The 19,471-nt window shown below is 34.8% G+C and overlaps 1 protein-coding gene across 4 annotated transcripts in view; it reads right to left on the reverse strand.

Annotated features, from left to right (window-relative positions):
* Positions 1 to 18,114, reverse strand: part of LOC116112841 (DNA topoisomerase 3-beta) — a 45,008-nt gene extending 26,894 nt beyond the window's left edge. The window contains exons 1-4 of one of the 4 annotated variants that reach the window (XM_031398962.1): positions 17,982 to 18,114; positions 17,841 to 17,897; positions 17,302 to 17,405; positions 12,543 to 12,636 (exon numbers count right to left, since the gene is read on the reverse strand). In XM_031398962.1, coding sequence (XP_031254822.1) covers positions 12,543 to 12,636; positions 17,302 to 17,405; positions 17,841 to 17,897; positions 17,982 to 18,005 — 279 coding nt within the window. In that variant the 5' untranslated portion in view covers positions 18,006 to 18,114. The remainder of the gene's footprint in view (positions 1 to 12,542; positions 12,637 to 17,301; positions 17,406 to 17,840; positions 17,898 to 17,981) is intronic. The other 3 variants (XM_031398964.1, XM_031398965.1, XM_031398963.1) reach the window with 3 other exon arrangements.
* Positions 18,115 to 19,471: the final 1,357 nt, after the last annotated feature.

A 19,471-nucleotide genomic window follows, 5' to 3' on the forward strand; every position in this document is an offset into this window, starting at 1 on the left:
TCAATCTATTAATCCAAAATTGGTTACTCTAAGTTCGACTTATTATCAAAGATATGTTTTATCAATAGCTCTCATTCAACTGAAACGTAATAAGCTTGATACACACCAATTCACTTGTTTTCTTGAGCTATAGACTTGTAGTAAAAAAGAAGTTGAATTAATTATCTAAAAAGCAACGAAAGAGAGTAAAGGGCAAGTACTTTGCCACGAGAGAGCACAGTAGCAATTGAGAGAGCAATGCTAGGCTTCTCTGCAACCTGAGAAAGTATACTACAAAAGTGAGAAAGAAACAACGGAGCAAAAGAAATCTATTAATGCATTGATTGGCGATTGTTACCATCAGAATTTTGAGAGGAGCCATAGCTTCAATTTGATTCTTCAGTCTCGGTAGACACGGGGAGTGCCAATGCTTGTGTTAATAGGAAAATTGGTTTGAAAGAAAATTGTGTTATTTTGGTAGAATGTAATTTTGTAGGTCAAAGTAATTTGACCCCTTACTAATTTCACAAAAGGGATGACATCAAGTGGCGTAAAAACTTCATAAACTTTTACCATGAAGGATAAAGGTCAAAGCCCTTCAATTAAAAAACAATAAACTGTTACTTAATGTTAGATTTAATTTTATATAAGAGTAAAGATGTAATTGAATAAATTATAAAATAATAATCGAACTAAAATTAAAAACTAAAAAAAATTTTCTTTTTTTTTTTAATATATATCAACAAAAAATGCTGTTATTCTTTTTTTTAGTTTTTAATTGATTAAATTTTCATTCAGTTTTTATTTTTTGTTTTCCTTTAAAAAAAATTATTTTTGTCTCTTTTTTTTTAGTTTCTAAGTTTCTAAAAACTTTTGAGTTTAAATTCTCTTTAGAAAATAAAGAAGACTCAAAGTCATTTTATCATATTTCGGTAAAAGTAACAATCGTTGGATATCTCCAATTAATATTTATAACTTTTGTCCTTCTATTACAACAGTTTAAAACCTTAGGTCTGGCTAGTAGTCCCTCTTGTAGTAATACCTCTTATTAGTGGAGTTTTTTATCGTTGGATTGACTAGGTTATTTAATCCACCTCTATAAATAATGAATATAAAGCACTCACAGTTTATAAAGTATTAGATCCTCTAGGGGCATTTTATTAGAAGATAAATCAAGTTGCATTGTGGTAACTGGGGGTGTAGCACCGATTGTAGGTGGAGATGATTGAAAATGTGTTCTGGATATGATGGATCGTTTAAGCAATCTGTATGTCTGGTATAATGCAGCAGATCACAAATCGCTTAAGCGATCAAGTATATGGTAGAAGATCGGTTAAGCGATCTGCTATAAGTCTGGTATATGGCACAGATCACTTAAGGGATCAAGTATATGGCAAAAGATAGCTTAATCGATTAGGCTTATTTATACCGATCAATTAAGCGATACACGAGATCACTTAAGCGATTCTGTAGATGCTTTTTAAAATCTATCAACCCTTAATACATCTTAATAATTTTTTTTTTCTTGCATGATAGGTACTTGTCTATTAGATTTGACAAATTGTTTTGGGTGTTGAATATTTTGGTGAGTGGGTGGAGGAAGAAAGTTGCTAGAAGTGGATTGGGAAGAGCAAAGAAGTTATACCAATTGAAGTGAGCACAAAGGTTAGTTTTGATGAGTTGATTGATGAAATAATTAGAAGGTTATTAAGTTGCTCACGTAGTGATATAGTTGTGAAGTATGTTTTAAGCAAAGTTCTTGAACATTATAAGGTACCTTATGTTAGGAAACGACCCGTTGCGCAGCGGAAAACAAAAAAAATTACAACCATGGATCGTTCCTTAGAACCCAAAATCAGGGCACTAGAAAATCAGTTATATTTATAAGAATCTGCAGAAAATAAATCCAAAGGTTTAGATTCATACCCACGTTTGGAGGCTCCCCAATGTTCTCTGAATGTGTTTGCTACCGATCCAAGTGTAGGATCGAACCGTAGAGGTCCACACAAGACAATCAACAAGAACCAAGGAGGGATTTGCTAGATCCTCCTTGGCCTTAAGAAATCAAGAAGAAAATGAGTATTTGATTTTTCAATCAAAAGGGTGAAAGTGGCGTGGGAGTGAGTGTATGGGGTGTTGTGTTTTTCAAAAGGCAAAAATGAATTAATTAATAAAACACACAACACTATTCTTTTTATAGGCAAACCAAGTTGCCCTATTCCCACATGGAATGGGCTTGGGCTCCAACCCAAACACCCCATGTTGCCAAACACTCCCAAATTAGATATTTTATTTATTTCATCATTATTCAATTAAAAATCAATTAATATATATTAATATATTTAATATTAACATTTACAATAATGATAATTTATTTGAATATGTGCGAACACACATTCAACCGTAATTCCACTTATTTAATTTTAACAAATTAAATAAAAAGGCTACGACCTCAGCAAATTTTGCACTGTGAAATTACCAAAATACCCTTCGCCCAAAAAGACGAAAACGCCATTCTTTCTTCTTGGCTCTTAAATTATCTTCTAGTGTGGACCCATAGGCTCCTCATCATACCGTAGTGTTAGTATCGCGATTAACACACAATTAATCGTTCACTAATACACAGACCAAGATTGGCCCTTAGCAAGGCATCATGGCCACCCGATAGATTCGAATTCAGCAAAGTAGCTACCTTCAACGATATGGTTACCGTACAATCGATCCTTTCATCATCTTATCTCGACGAGACGAAGGCATAGAAATAGTGTCAACTTCGGTTACTCTCGATATTATATATTCAGTTTCTGGACCAATGACCGTATTATAATCTGGATAGAGCAACAACTCAATCCCACTGTGGCCACAGTTTCAGTGTCATTGCCATATACTGAATTGCGCCGTGAGATAACTTCTCCCGTACCGAGAGTGATGAATCCTTTGTCAATCCACCTAGTCTTGATACACTTCTTGATATAGCCAATCACCACCGTACTGACAGCTCTGAATAGAACTGTTTAGGCTAGTGTCAAACTGTACCAATTGGTGCACAAGGCGCTCCGGTGATCTCAGTTCTAAGGATCACATGCACCACCATTCGGTAGAGGATTTGTTCATAGACACTGGGGTTACCATCCATATGGAATCCTCTGGTGGGTCAGTCCAGTGAACTTGCTGCGGTATATCCGCCTTAACAAGCACCCATGTGTTGCACCAGGTTGTCACCAAACAACCTTGACAAGTGAGATCAGTCACTGCCTTTCGACAGGGTCGTTCAACACTATGATAGCCTTACCGTATTATCTGTGCCCTTACTTCAGAATAAGCTACTAGGGCTATCGGACGTTTCTAGAATGGCCACCATATGTGCTCATAGGGTTCTCACTATCAAGATTTGAAACACTTGATACCCTCGTCACGGTTCTACCATTCTAAGGACATATATCAATACATATTGCAATAATAAGGATTTACGCGATATAGAATAAAATGCCTTTTATTATTGATTAATGAACATTATTACAAAGAGTCAATTCTACAATAATTGATTGGCTCTAGGGCATCTACTCTAACACCTTATACTATATTAAAATCGAATGAAGGTGTGAAGTTATATATGGTTGATGTGGGCAATAATGGTTCGAGGCCGATTTTAAGGGTTTCTTTTGTAGATAAATCATTGGAAGATGGTTCAAAGAAAGGGGATAACGAGAAAGTTGATGGAGAGAATGCTGGTTTTAATTTTAACTACGAGGGCATTGATTTCTTAGTTGAAAAATCAAGAGTAGGCGGTGATTTGGGTGGTAAGGAGGACACTGTAGAAGAGGTTAGTCATGTGGGGCAGAATGAAAATGTTGATGAGGAGGGCCCCGTACATGTTCCCGTAGATGTAAAGATTCCTATAATTACAAATTATGCAGAAGGTGTAGTTTGTGAGGAAGAGAACATTATGGTCCTTTATGCAAGTTCAAAGGCAGCAATTGCGGGTAGTAGTGAATCAGCTCAAGTTTTTACTGATAAATCGGACATGCGCGTAGGGTATTTATTTGACAACAAAAAGGAAGTGGTGAGGAAGCTAAAACTTGTTGCCGTGAGAGGTAATTTTGAGTTCATCACCAAAAAGTCTAATTCGTTGATACTGACGGTTGCATGTCATAACCGAAAGTGCAAGTGGCGGGTTTATTGTAGAAGGTTGGCGGAGTCTGAAAAATTTATTATTAGCACATATACCTATGAGCACACATATGGGTTGGGACATATTTCAGGTGAGCATCGATGTAATGACTCTTTCTAGCTAATATACTTGGGAAATATAATATGATACAAACACATAAGCATACTTGGGAAATAAAATTTCTTTGCTTTATATATAAAATACTTTACATTAATAAAAGTCTCATGTACATAAGCTCAAAAGTAGTAGACAGTGGTGCCATTTCCCCCCGCTTCTCGACGTCCATCCGACTGTTTTTCACCTATTTCCTGCAAAAACAAAGAAATCAACAGAGTGAGCACTATTTGCTCAGTAAGTAAATCCGCTACACTAATCCTTTATCTCCATTGCTCATATTCTGAATTCTTTCACTATTTCTAGTTCTCACTGTTCTTTTCTTCTGACTTTCTTTGTTCTTTCTTTCTAGTTCTTTCTGTTCTAGTTCTTTCAGTTCTTTCTGCTAATTTCTCACTATCCATGATAGGAATCATGGTATCATGCATGGATGAGATGCAATTGCACAAATGCATAGAGATGCATTTTCTTTCCACTTTTCTATTTCTTATTCTGTTTTCTTGTTTCTTTTCTTTATTTCTTCCTTTCTTTCTTTTCTTTCTTATTCCTTTTTTCTTATTCTTTCTTATGTTTTGCCGATCGGACTTAGTTGATGCATGGATTCGGAACCCTGGCCATGTGAGTGAGTACAGTCCTCATCTACATGCACTCTTACGGACTGTACGAATTTTTTTTCTTCTTAGGCCACTCATTTAAGGTGGCGTGCATGTAGGTACTTCTTCTGGGTACAGCCTTCATCCACACGCACTCTTATAGGCCGCACAAATTCTTTTTCTTATTCTTAGGCCGCTCACTAAAGGCGGTGTACGTGTGGGAATATTCTTCTTCTTGTCACCCACAGGTTCCCCATCGCAACAACTTTCCTTTTCTCTTCTTTAGCACTCTTCTTTCTTTCTTTTTGTTCTTTAGTGATTTTTTTTCTTTCTCTTTATTCTTTAGTGTGCTTGTATGCATGTATATGTGTAGATGGATTCTTCTTATTATTCTTTCTAAATGCAAATGTTTAATGCAAGAATGCCATGTAGCATAAAAATAAGTCTTTCTCTATCATCTACAAGCTCATATCAAGATCACAAATAAATACACTCATACATACACTTCTCTTGGACATTTCATCAAACATAATGCATGCATACTCAAATTCTAAGTTAGCTATACTTCTACTTCTTTCTCAAGCCACCAATATTTGGAGTAAAACTCCCTTAAATCAATACTAAACTTGGCCAGGAAAAATACACTTCATAATTCTTACTCGCGGGACAGCGGCGTGTGTATGGACAGCAACGCCGTCAACTAGTATCAGTGGATGGAGGTCCGAGCGTTGGTAACATCTTGGTCGGCTTTCAAGCTAGCGCTGCTTCATCGTTAATGGTTCACAGGAGGAAGTCCTTATAAGGCATTAATGGGAATCGATAGCTGAGCACGGGAAGAATATTGGCGAAGGTTTGAAGCCATTTCAGCTCCTCTGGTGGAAGAGAAAAAAGAGATATTGGTGGCCTTTTAATGGGCTCAACACAGAAATCAGGGCTGAAATCATGTTAGCCAGCCCACAAATTTAATTCATTACTGAGTTAGCCCAACGAATAGAAAAAAAAAAAAAAATAGGCCTTGGGGGATTTAAAAATTGGGTCGGGCAAACATGGGAGAACAAATGTAACTGGCGTGAGCTGGACCATTAGAAATGGGCTTGGACGTGGACTTGGATCAACAAATTTGGACCCAGGCGGGTTGGGTGAGAAAATTGGGTTAAGGCAAGGAATTGGGTAGAGATTCAAGGCAAAGATCCACTCTTTATAACCAATCAGCCAACTTAGCAAGATCCAAATTAGTCTCAATAACCCGAGACCTCAACACCCTCACACAGATGCCGATATTGGGAAGAGGCATCGTCTGGTGCCACGACAACTGCCAATTACCAGAGCGAGTACAATAGCAAACTGGTCGGCCGATTCTCACTTTTCTCCCAGAAAACTCCATTCCGATGAATGACAGAAGGTGAAATGCAAAGAAAAAAAGAGAAAGGCCTTTGCTTTCGATATGACGCCAAATCTTTCTGGACATCGCTGCAAAGAAATACAGTTCTAGGTGCTTTTGGTTGATGAAGAAGATGAAGAGGGTCAGGTAAAGAAGAGGAGGATGTGGAAGAGTATAGGAATGGGTGGTGGGTGGTGGAAAAATTTCCATCTTCCCACCTTGAGGACAAGGTAGTCCTACTTGGGAGGGTAATGATGAGACCTGGAGGATGAGGGTGTAGGAAAGGATAAATAAGGTTAGGGAGGAGCTGGCCCTCGAAGTCCAGCGTTATCTTAATTTCTTGTTTGAGTTTTGCTATTTATTTGAGTTGTTGCTGGGTAGTCTTAGCTAGTTATTATCTGTGTATTTGGTTTGTGATTATCAATACAAGATATACTTTTCTGGGTATTTGGCTACTGTTTCCTGTTATTTCTAGGTTTTTTGGTTGTTTGGTTGTATTGGGGTGGTTGAGTTAGGAGTGGTTCCTATCAGATTACAATTATTAAAAAAATATTTTGATTAGGATTTTTTTTTTTTAAGCTGTAATAAAGCCTTCTATCATTACTAAGACAACTCAGTCTTAAAACATAGAAAGACAAAGACCAAATAGCCGTATGCATCCTTCCTATATCCTACACACATATTGTGATAGACCATCACCTATCAACTTAATGTTTTAGGTTGAATGTCTAACAACTCTAACTTTTTACTTCCTTTCTGCTACTTTTTTCATGACAGTTTTTGGAGATGATGCATACAAGATCATGCAAATGCATTGAACTTTACTCTCTTAAAAAGTTAAGGCTGTGAGATAGAATAAAAATATGGGTTAGAGGTCGAATCACTTCTCATTTAGTTAGAAGAAAAAAAAAAGTCATTTATTTATTTTGACAATAAGCTCACATTATGATACAAGGAATAATCTATAACCAAGGAAACAAAGATGTCAAACTAGAGGAACCAACCCAAATGTCTTCCCAAAATGAATCTTATACATATTACCACAACCAACTTAAGATAGAAGCATAACCATGACACCTTGAATTATAAATTCCCACAGACTTCCAATAGAAATTGTATTTTAATTTAGAAAACCGCCTATTATCTAGGAGCCATATGGCTTTTAATCACACATGCGAAAGAGATTTACTCCCCAAAGGAAATCTCCAAGAAGTTTCCTAAAAGAGCCAAGTTCCTCTTCTCAGATTGTTGATCTCCAAGCCATTTTAGTACGAGATCTTCTAATCATACCCACTTCACTGAATACCTTCTCTCTCTCATCATAACCTATAGGAATCATTATAAACAACAACGCTATTAAAGTATGCTAACCTAAGACATGAGTCACCCCGGTTAATATTACGAAGGAGAGTATTGCAATAGTATTATCAACATAGCCATGCTACATCTCAAGCACACAAAGAACCTAATCATTTAGGTTTTCCTAACAACGGACTAAGAACTGTGATGATGTTGCAAAACTGCCAAGGAAATGAGAATTTATGGCAAGATAAAGCTAAGCATCACATTTAGCATGAAAAAGAAAGATGGTGAGCAAGGGAGTATTGATTGGAAGGAGTGGCTAAATTGAACCTCCAGCACTATATATATTGATAACAAACATATAATAAGAAAGAAGGATTCAAAGGAAGTGAACTAGTATTCCACCACAAAGACCTTATCTATTAATCTTCAACAAATAATTTGTTATTAGAGTTCTTCAGTAGATCCAATCAGTCTGCCATTATTAGATTCTTCTTATCATCAATGATGGCCAATCTTCAAAATTATGAGTACTTGAAAAGCTCTCACACACACTCTATTATTCTCTGCCCCTAACAAATATCCCCAAGGAAAAAAAAGTAACAGAAAAAATAACATCAACCTCAAGTCATTCTGAAACTTATCCAACACCAGAAGCCATAAAAATGAAGAACAAAACTCTTCCCACAAGAAATTGCCTCCTCTGCTCTAACATCTCGAAATTTCTTATTCCTTCTTGCCAAATAAACCAAAAAAAAAAAACCACCTCCAAGAAACAACATCTCCATGACCAACCATGCATGAGGGAGAGGCACACAAACATAACAGCAAGGTTCTTTTTCTGTAAGCAAACTGAGACAAGTTTATGACAGAGCATAGCAAACTTTACATATTATCATAACTTTCATTTCCTCCTCTAAGTCCAGAATTTGATTTTGCTTATTACATAGCTCACTCTAAACAAAATCTTAAAGAATCACACAAAAAAAAGCATAAAACTGAAACACTTTAATATCATAGAGGTTGAATAGGAACTACATGTAGAGATAGTCTTTCAAATTTCCCCCCATTTCTAAACTCCCTACCTATTTGATTGAAATAAAAAATAATATTGAATTACATATTTATTCCCAAATAATTAAATTCTAGAGTATAAAATTAGTACAATTGACAAGACTCTAAACCATAAGAGGGATCAATTAAATTCATTTCTTGAAGTATTCTAAACACACTCTACAAGGAAATGATTCCTTAAAATACAAGTGTAAACAACTGCGGACCTGAAAACATGACATGACCGATGTGACTTTATAATGCGTTGAGATCAAGAAATACAGCATCGAACTCGTGAACCTCGTACTACCCTTCTGTAAACATCTGTAGCATGAAATTCAAACCTTGTAAATTTCTGATACCAAAAAACATGGCATCAAGAAATTAGTAGAGCTAAAATAAATCCATTAAGAAGTGAAGTAACATGAAACTAGCATAGAATTAAGGGTTAGGACCAAGAGCTTATTTCACACAAATCCTAACTAAAGTTGCAGACAATTGGATTAAGTACAGAAACTAACTAATGGGTCTAAAATATGGCATATGAAAATAATCAATCTATTAACCAAAATTGGTACTCTAAGTTCGACTTATTACAAAGATATGTTTATCAAAACTCTCATTCAACTGAAACGCAATAAGCTTGATACACCCAAATTCACTTGTTTTCTTGAGCATAAAACATTGTAGTATTAAAAGAAGTTGAAATAATTATCTAAAAGCAACGAAAGAGAGTAAAGGGCAGTACTTTGCCACGAGAGAGCACAGTAGCAATTGAGAGAGCAATGCTAGGCTTCTCTGCAACTGAGAATGTATACTACAAATAGTGAGAAAGAAACAACGAGCAAAAGAATCTATTCAATGCATTGATTAGGCGATTGTTACCATCAGAATTTTGAGAGGAGCCATAGCTTCAATTTGATTTTTCAGTCTCTGGTAGACACGGGGAGTGCCGATGCTTGTGTTAATAGGAACATTGGTTTGAAAGAAAATGTGTTTATTTTGGTAGAATGTAATTTTGTAGGTCGAAGTAATTTGACCCTTACTAATTCACAAAAGGGATGATATCAGAGTGGGTAAAACTATAAACTTTTGCCATGAAGGATAAAGGTTACAAACCCTTCAATAAAAAACAATAAACTGTTACTAATGTTAGATTAATTTTAATAAGAGTAAGATGTAATTGAATAAAATATAAAATAAATAATCGAACTAAAATTAAAAACTAAAAAAATATTCTTTTTTTTAAATATATATCAAAATAAAAAATGCTGTTATTCTTTTTTTTAGTTTTTAATTATTAAATTTTCATTCAGTTTTAATTTTTTGTTCCTTTAAAAAAATTATTTTGGCTCTTTTTTTAGTTTCTAAAAACATTTGAGTTTAAATTCTCTTTCGAAAATAAAAGAAGACTCAAAGTCATTTTATATATTCGGTAAAAGTAACAATCGTTGGATATCTCCAATTGAATAATTATAACTTTTGTCCTTCTATTACAACAGTTTAAAACCTTAGGTCTGGCTAGTAGTCCCCTTGATTAGATACCTCTTATTAGTGGAGTTTTTGATCGTTGGATTGACTAGGGTTATTTAATCCACCTCTTATAAATAATGAAATATAAAGCACTCACAGTTATTAGAAAGTATTAGATGCTCTTAGGGGCATTTATTAGAAGACTAAATCAAGTTCAAATTTAATTAAAAGGTCAAGTAGTTTGAAAGTATAAATAAATAGTTTATTATTTTTAAGGTTAACTAAACATGATTAGTGGTTAATTAGGATTAATAAAGTATTGTGTAATCTTTTAAAATTATAATATGTCCCCAAATAGCCGAAATTCTGCAAACAAAACCAAACCTTCTCTTCTTCTCCGCCATTAACGCACCCTCCTGATTGTTGTTTCTCTAACCTTCATCTACTACTTCTTCTTCTTCTGCATTCTTCTTCTTCGTCACATTTCTTCTTCCTCCTTTTCTACATTTTTCTTCCTTTGTCATTAACCTTCTCTTCCTCCGCCAAACATCTTCTCCGCACAAATCTTCCTCCTCCTCATCCTCCGCCTAACATTTTGTCCAGGTATGTGATCTCCTCTTTGCATTTTATATTTCAATTTACAATATTAATGATAGATAGGTTGGTTATGATTTTGATTTAGTTGTTTAGGTTATGGGTTGTGTTTGAAGTAATGCAAGTTGAAAGGGTGAAATTTGTTGATTTTTCTGCATTGTGGTAACGGGGGTGTAGCAACGATTGTAGGTGGAGATGATTGAAAAGTGTTCTGGATATGATGGATCGCTTAAGCGATTTGGTGTATCGCTTAAGCAATCTGTATGTCTAGTATAATGCAGTAGATCACAAATCGCTTAAGCGATCAAGTATATGGTAGAAGATCGGTTAAGCGATCTGCTATTAAGTCTGGGATATGGCAGCAGATCACTTAAGCGATCAAGTATGGTAAAAGATCGTTAAGCGATTAGGCTTATTTATACCAGATCGCTAAGCGATACACTAGAACGTAAGCAACTCTATAGATGCTTTTTAAAATCTATCAACCCTTAATACATCAATTTATAATTTTTTTCTTGCATGATAGGGACTTGGCTATTATTAGACATGGACAAGTTGTTTGGTGGTGATATTTTGGTCAGTGGGTGGAGGAAGAAAGTTGCTAGAAGTGGATTGGGAAGAGCAAAGAAGTTATATCGATTGAAGTGAGCACAAAGGTTAGTTTGATGAGTTAATTGATGAAATAATAGAAGAGGTGATTTGAGTTGCTCACGTAGTGATATAGTTGTGAAGTATGTTTTAAGCAAAGTTCCGAACATTATAAGGTACCTCATGTTTAATTCCTTTGAGTGTTATTTCCATTCGGCTCTTGTGTGTGTGTGTTGGAATTGAGTTATTTGAGCAGGTGGTTCCATCATATAGTTACAAGTAATTGAAAAAAAAAAATTAAAAACAAGATTCTACCAAATTCATCTTTAGTGTTTTACTCGTTCTTAGTCATTCTACCAGACATACTTTCACTTTTTCATTTTAATAATGTTGTGTGTCCATATCTTAAAAACCCTAAACCCCAATTTTCATATTTGTTTTATACTTTTTGTCAAACACAAATTTGAAGAATGAAATACAATGCACAGTAATAGTTTTAAGCAGCATAAACCCATGGTAGGAGACAATAAAAAAACACATGAACTATGAAAAAAATTTGGGGCATATATGATGGATGTTAATTTTCTTTTTTCAGATCACAGATATATTTATAAGATGATTATTTTAAAAAATCTGAAGTTATAAACTGAAAAATAAATCTGCTTATATATATCTTAATTTTTTCTTATAATTAATCATTTTAATATGTAATTAAGAGAATACCATCAAGATTGTGCAAACCAATTTTTCTATTGCGTGATTTATCAAATAGTAAAATGAAAATATTGTCTATCAAATATCAGTAAACTCTATTTAATATATGTGAGGATAAAATAAAAAAGTCATTTTCAAACTTTAACAAAAAAAGAAATAGTTCATATTAATTTAATGGTCATAATTGGTAAAGTAACTAATTAACTCAACATTAATAGACGATAGGACATCATGTATCACCTTTTGAAACCCGATAGTCTATGAGTAATTTTGAAACTATACAGGGTATAGAAAAATTTACTAAGAGATAACAAGATCCAAATGTCACAACACTGTATCATACAAAATCACGAAACTTTATGCAAACACATTTTTTTTTCATAATGTAGTTGTAGGATGCATGTTTTGATAATCCCAAATAAGAAAAAAGTCTAGCAATGTAAAAGATATATTATAATCATAATAAAGACGTTTTCAAGATACAATTACAAATCTGTTCTAATTGCGATTTTAACTCATATACAAGTTCAAGGAAAAGAAAAAATATGAAACTGATGGCAAACAACACAAAGACAGATACCTTTGGGTTTGACTCTGTCCTCAGAACTGGAGCTTCAAAAAGATCTAAAGGATCAGTGATAGACCAATCTTGATATGTTGCTGGAAAATCTACACTACATTTGCACAAAGAAGAAATTGATAAAGAAAATGACGAACATAATTAAAGAGTTACTAAAACTAAGGCATGCAATGCAAAAACATATTACACAGCTAAAGTTTTTTGTTTATAGGAAACATAAGACATGTATATTGACGAAATAAAACTTAGAAAGTGTATCAGAAATCCACTATTACAAAAATAACCCATCTAAAAGGGGCTAAAGCTTTACAAAGAGTATCATGAGCCAGTGCAAAAAGAAACCCAAAATCAGATAGACAATATGGCATGGACAACTCCTAAAAACCAAAATTATCTAACTACGCCTAACCAAATAAGATGAATTAAGAAAAAAGAGGCGTCCTCAAAGTCTTTTGAGACAGAAGCCCAAAGAGATGGCAAGAACTTGATCTTGCCTCATAGAGTTTCAGTTTCTTCTTCCCCACTGTCTTCAAAAATCCTTTTATTTCTTTCACCCCAAATACCCATAAAAGAGTGAGAATCACACAATTTCTGAGAGTCTTGACCTTTTTTCCTCTACCAAAGAAAGTAAAGTTCTCCATACATAAATCATAACAAGATGCAGGAGTAACCCGTTGAAGATTGGTTTCACTACAAACTTTTGCCCATACTTGTGAAGCCATTGGGCAGTGAAGGAACAAATGGTCAGAGGATTCTGCATCATTTTTGCACATAACACACCAATCGTGGAGAGACTCATTTGATGGCACTTTAATTGGATGATGTCAGCTGTATTGAGTTTTCCTTAAACCAGAATCCATGCAAATATGTAGGACATATAGGCAAGATGCGAAGGGCTATTTGGTCATTGTCTTTATATATTTTAGGATTGAGTTGTCTTAGTTAAACTAAACTTTATTTTATTGTTTTGTTAGGATTATGATGAGACCTTGAGGATGACGGTGTAGGAAAGGATAAATAAGGTAGCAAGTTGTGGATTGAAAGGAAGCTGGCAGGAATTTTCCATGGGTTTAGGCTAGGACAGGTGGCAATTGTTGGCTAGGACAGCAGAGGAATTCAGTTATGGAGAGAGAGTTGGAGGATAAAAAAGAGGGAGAGAGCAGACTGGGTAGTCAAACTGAAGCTGGAACTTCCAACACATACGGGCAAAATCGCGGTGAATTGAGTGGCCGGAAACTCAAGTTTCCCATTTTTTCCTATGAAGATCCCTACGATTGGGTGTTAAGGGTAGAGAGATACTTCACTGTTAACGGAATCTCAAATACGGAGAAACTCGCGACGACAGCGGCCGTGTGTATGGACAGCAACGCCGTCAACTAGTATCAGTGGATGGAGGTCCGAGCGTTGGTAACATCTTGGTCGGCTTTCAAGCTAGCGCTGCTTCATCGTTTCAATGGTTCACAGGAGGGAAGTCCTTATAAGGCATTAATGGGAATCCGATAGCTGAGCACGGTGGAAGAATATTGGCGAAGGTTTGAAGCCATTTCAGCTCCTCTGGTGGAAGAGAAAAAAGAGATATTGGTGGCCTTCTTAAATGGGCTCAACACAGAAATCAGGGCTGAAATCATGTTAGCCTAGCCCACAAATTTAATTCAATTACTAGAGTTAGCCCAACGAATAGAAAAAAAAAAAAAATTAGGCCTTGGGGGATTTAAAAATTGGGTCGGGCAAACATGGGAGAACAAATGTAACTTGGCGTGAGCTTGGACCATTAGAAATTGGGCTTGGACGTGGACTTGGATCAACAAATATTGGACCCAAGCGTGGAATTGGGTTAGAGAAAATTGGGTTAAGGCAAGGAATTGGGTTAGGAGAATTCAAGGCAAAGATCCACTCTTCTTATAACCAATCAGCCAACTTTAGCAAGATCCAAATTAGTCTCAATAACCCGAGACCTACAACCACCCCCTCACCAGCGTGCCGATATTGGGAAGAGGCATCGTCTGGTGCCACGACAACTGCCAATTACCAGAGCTCGAATACAACAGCAAACTGGTCGGCCGATTCTCACTTTTCTCCCCAGAACAACTCCATTCCGATGAATGACAGAAGGTGAAATGCAAAGAAAAAAAGAGAAAGGCCTTTGCTTTCGATATGACGCCAAATTCTTTCTGGACATCGCTGCAAAGAAATACAGTTCTAGGTGCTTTTGGTTGATGAAGAAGATGAAGAGGAGTCAGGTAAAGAAGAGGAGGATGTGGAAGAGTATAGGAATGGGGTGGTGTCGAGTAAAAAATTTCCATCTTCCCACCTTGAGGACAAGGTAGTCCTACTTGGGGAGGGTAATGATGAGACCTGGAGGATGAGGGTGTAGGAAAGGATAAATAAGGTTAGGGAGGAGCTGGCCCTCGAAGTCCAGCGTTATCTTAATTTCTTTTGTTTGAGTTTTGCTATTTATTTGATTGTGTTGCTGGGTAGTCTTAGCTAGTTTCATTATCTGTGTATTTGGTTTGCTGATTATCAATACAAGTATATACTATTTTCTGGGTATTTGGCTACTGTTTCCTGTTATTTTCTAGGTTTTTTTGGTTGTTTGCTTGCTGTTTGTATGTGGGTTGGTTGAGTTGGGAGTGGTTCCTATCAGATTACAATTATTAAAAAAATATTTTGATTAGGATTTTTTTTTTTAAGCTGTAAATAAAGCCTTCTATCATTACTAAGACAACTCAGTCTTAAACATAGAAAGACAAAGACCAAATAGCCCTATCATCCTTCCTATATGTCCTACATCACCTATATTATGATTAGACCATCCACCTATCAACTTAATGTTTTAGGTTGAATTGTCTAACAACTCTAACTTTTTACTTCCTTTCTGCTACTTTTTTCATGACAGTTTTTGGAGATTGATGCACAACAAGATCATGCAAATGCATTGAACTTTACTCTCTTAAAAAGTTAAGGCTGTAGAGATAGAATAAAAATATGGGTTAGAGGTCGAATCACTTCCTCATTTAGTTAGAAGAAAAAAAAAAGTCATTTATTTATTTTGACAATAAGCTCACATTATGATACAAGAGAATAATCTATATAACCAAGGAAACAAAGATGTCAAACTAGAGGAACCAACCCAAATGTCTTCCCAAAAATGAATCTTACATCATTACCAACAACCAACTTAAGATTAGAAGCATAACCATGACATCCTTGAATTATAAATTCCCACAGACTTCCAATAGAAATTGTATTTTTAATTTAGAAAACCGCCTATTATCTAGGAGCCCATATTGGCTTTTAATCACACATGCGAAAGAGATTTACTCCCCAAAGGAAATCTCCAAAGCCGTTTCCTAAAAGAGCCAAGTTCCTCTTCTCTAGATTGTTGATCTCCAAGCCCATTTTAGTACGAGATCTTCTAATCACTACCCACTTCACTGAATACCTTCTCTCCTTCATCATAACCTAATAGGACTCATTATTAAACAACAACGCTATTAAAGTATGCTAACCTAAGACATGAGTCACCCCAGGGTTAAATATTACGAAGGAGAGTATTGCAATAGTATTATCAACATAGCCATGCTACATCTTCAAGCACACAAAGAACCTAATATCATTTAGGTTTTCCTAACAACGGACTAAGAACTGTGATGATGTTGCAAAACTGCAAAGGAAATGAGAATTTATGGCAAGATAAAGCTTAAGCATCACATTTATGCATGAAAAAGAAAGATGGTGAGCAAGGGAGTATTGATTGGAAGGAGTGGCTAAATTGAACCTCCAGCACTATATATATTTGATAACAAACAATATATCAATAAGAAAGAAAGGATTCAAAGGAAGTGAACTAGTATTCCACCACAAAGAACCTTATCTATTAATCTTCAACACATAATTTGTTATTAGAGTTCTCTCAGTAGATCCAATCAGTCTGCCATTATTAGATTCTTCTTATCATCAATGATGGCCAATCTTCAAAATTATTGAGTACTTGAAAAGCTCTCACACACACTCTATTATTCTCTGCCCCTAACAAATATCCCCAAGGAAAAAAAAAGTAACAGAAAAAATAACATCAACCTCAAGTCATTCTGAAACTTATCCAACACCAGAAGCCCATAAAAATGTAAGAACAAAACTCTATCCCACAAGAAATTGCCTCCTCTGCTCTAACATCTTCGAAATTTCTTATTCCTTTCTTGCCAAATAAACCAAAAAAAAAAAAACCACCTCCAAGAAACAACATCTCCATGACCAACCATGCATGAGGGAGAGGCACACAAACATAACAGCAAGGTTCTTTTTCTGTAAGCAAACTGAGACAAGTTTATGGACAGAGCATAGCAAACTTTACATAATTATCATTAACTTTCATTTCCTACTCTCTAAGTCCAGAATTTGATTTTGCTTATTACATAGCTCACCTCTAAACAAAATCTTAAAGAATCACAACAAAAAAGGCATAAAACTGAAACACTTTAAATATCCATAGAGGTTGAATAGGAACTAACATGTAGAGATAGTCTTTCAAATTTCCCCCCATTTCTAATTACTCCTACCTATTTGATTGAAATAAAAAATAATATTGAATTACATATTTTATTCCCAAAATAATTAAATTCTAGAGTATAAAATTAGTACAATTGACAAGACTCTAAACCATAAGAGGGATTCAATTAAATTCATTTCTTGAAGTATTCTAAACACACTCTACAAGGAAATGATTCCTTGAAAATCACAAGTGTAAACAACTGCAGACCTGAAAACATGCCCAATGACCGATGTGACTTTATAATGCGCTTGAGATCCAAGAAATACAGCATCGAACTCGTGAACCTCAGTACTACCCTTCCTTGTAAACATCTGTAGCATGAAATTCAAACCTTGTAAATTTCTGATACCAAAAAACATGGCATTCAAGAAATTAGTAGAGCCTAAAATAAATCCATTAAGAAGTGAAGTAACATGAAACTAGCATTAGATTTAAGGGTTAGGACCAAGAGCTTATTTCACACAAATCCTAACTAAAGTTGCAGACAATTGGATTAAAGTACAGAAACTAACTAATGGGTCTAAAATATGGCATATGAAAAATAATCAATCTATTAATCCAAAATTGGTTACTCTAAGTTCGACTTATTATCAAAGATATGTTTTATCAATAGCTCTCATTCAACTGAAACGTAATAAGCTTGATACACCAAATTCACTTGTTTTCTTGAGCTATAGACATTGTAGTATTAAAAGAAGTTGAATTAATTATCTAAAAAGCAACGAAAGAGAGTAAAGGGCAAGTACTTTGCCACGAGAGAGCACAGTAGCAATTGAGAGAGCAATGCTAGGCTTCTCTGCAACCTGAGAAATGTATACTACAAATAGTGAGAAAGAAACAACCGAGCAAAAGAAATCTATTCAATGCATTGATTAGGCGATTGTTACCATCAGAATTTTGAGAGGAGCCATAGCTTCAATTTGATTTTTCAGTCTCTGGTAGACACGGGGAGTGCCGATGCTTGTGTTAATAGGAACATTGGTTTGAAAGAAAATTGTGTTATTTTGGTAGAATGTAATTTTGTAGGTCGAAGTAATTTGACCCCTTTACTAATTTCACAAAAGGGATGATATCGAGTGGAGTAAAAACTTTATAAACTTTTGCCATGAAGGATAAAGGTTACAAACCCTTCAATTAAAAAACAATAAACTGTTACTTAATGTTAGATTTAATTTTATATAAGAGTAAAGATGTAATTGAATAAATTATAAAATAAATAATCGAACTTAAAATTAAAAACTAAAAAAATTATTCTTTTTTTTTAAATATATATCAAAATAAAAAATGCTGTTATTCTTTTTTTTAGTTTTTAATTTATTAAATTTTCATTCAGTTTTTAATTTTTTTGTTTTCCTTTAAAAAAATTATTTTTGGCTCTTTTTTTTAGTTTCTAAAAACATTTTGAGTTTAAATTCTCTTTCGAAAATAAAAGAAGACTCAAAGTCATTTTATCATATTTCGGTAAAAGTAACAATCGTTGGATATCTCCAATTGAATAATTTATAACTTTTGTCCTTCTATTACAACAGTTTAAAACCTTAGGTCTGGCTAGTAGTCCCTCTTGTAGTAGATACCTCTTATTAGTGGAGTTTTTTATCGTTGGATTGACTAGGGTTATTTAATCCACCTCTTATAAATAATGAAATATAAAGCACTCACAGTTATTAGAAAGTATTAGATGCCTCTTAGGGGCATTATATTAGAAGACTAAATCAAGTTCAAATTTAATTAAAAGGTCACGTAGTTTGAAAGTATTAAATAAATAGTTTTATTATTGATTAAGGTTAACTAAACATGATTAGTGGTTAATTAGGATTAATAAAGTATTGTGTAATCTTTTAAAAATTATAATATGTCCCCAAATAGCCGAAATTCTTGCAAACAAACCCAAACACCTTCTTCTTCTTCCTCTCGCCATTAACGCATCCCTCCCCTGATTGTTGTTTCTTCTAACCTTCATCTACTACTTCTTCTTCTTCTGCATCTTCTTCTTCGTCTACATCTTCTTCTTCCTCCTTCCTCTACATTTTCTTCTTCCTTTGTCATTAACACTTTCTTCTTCCTCCGCCATTAACATCTTCTCCGCCACAAATCTTCCTCCTCCTCATCCTCCGCCTAACATTTTGTCCAGGTATGTGTATCTCCTCTTTGCATTTTATATTTCAATTTACAAATATTTAATGATAGATTAGGTTTGGGTTATGATTTTGATTTAGTTGTTTAGGTTATTGGGTTGTGTTTGAAGTAATGCAAGTTGAAAGGAGTGAAATTTGTTGAATATTTTCTTGCATTGTGGTAACTGGGGGTGTAGCACCGATTGTAGGTGGAGATGATTGAAAATGTGTTCTGGATATGATGGATCGCTTAAGCGATTTGG

This window comes from Pistacia vera, unplaced genomic scaffold, assembly GCF_008641045.1.
Source record: "Pistacia vera cultivar Batoury unplaced genomic scaffold, PisVer_v2 Contig67, whole genome shotgun sequence".
Lineage (NCBI taxonomy): Eukaryota > Viridiplantae > Streptophyta > Magnoliopsida > Sapindales > Anacardiaceae > Pistacia > Pistacia vera.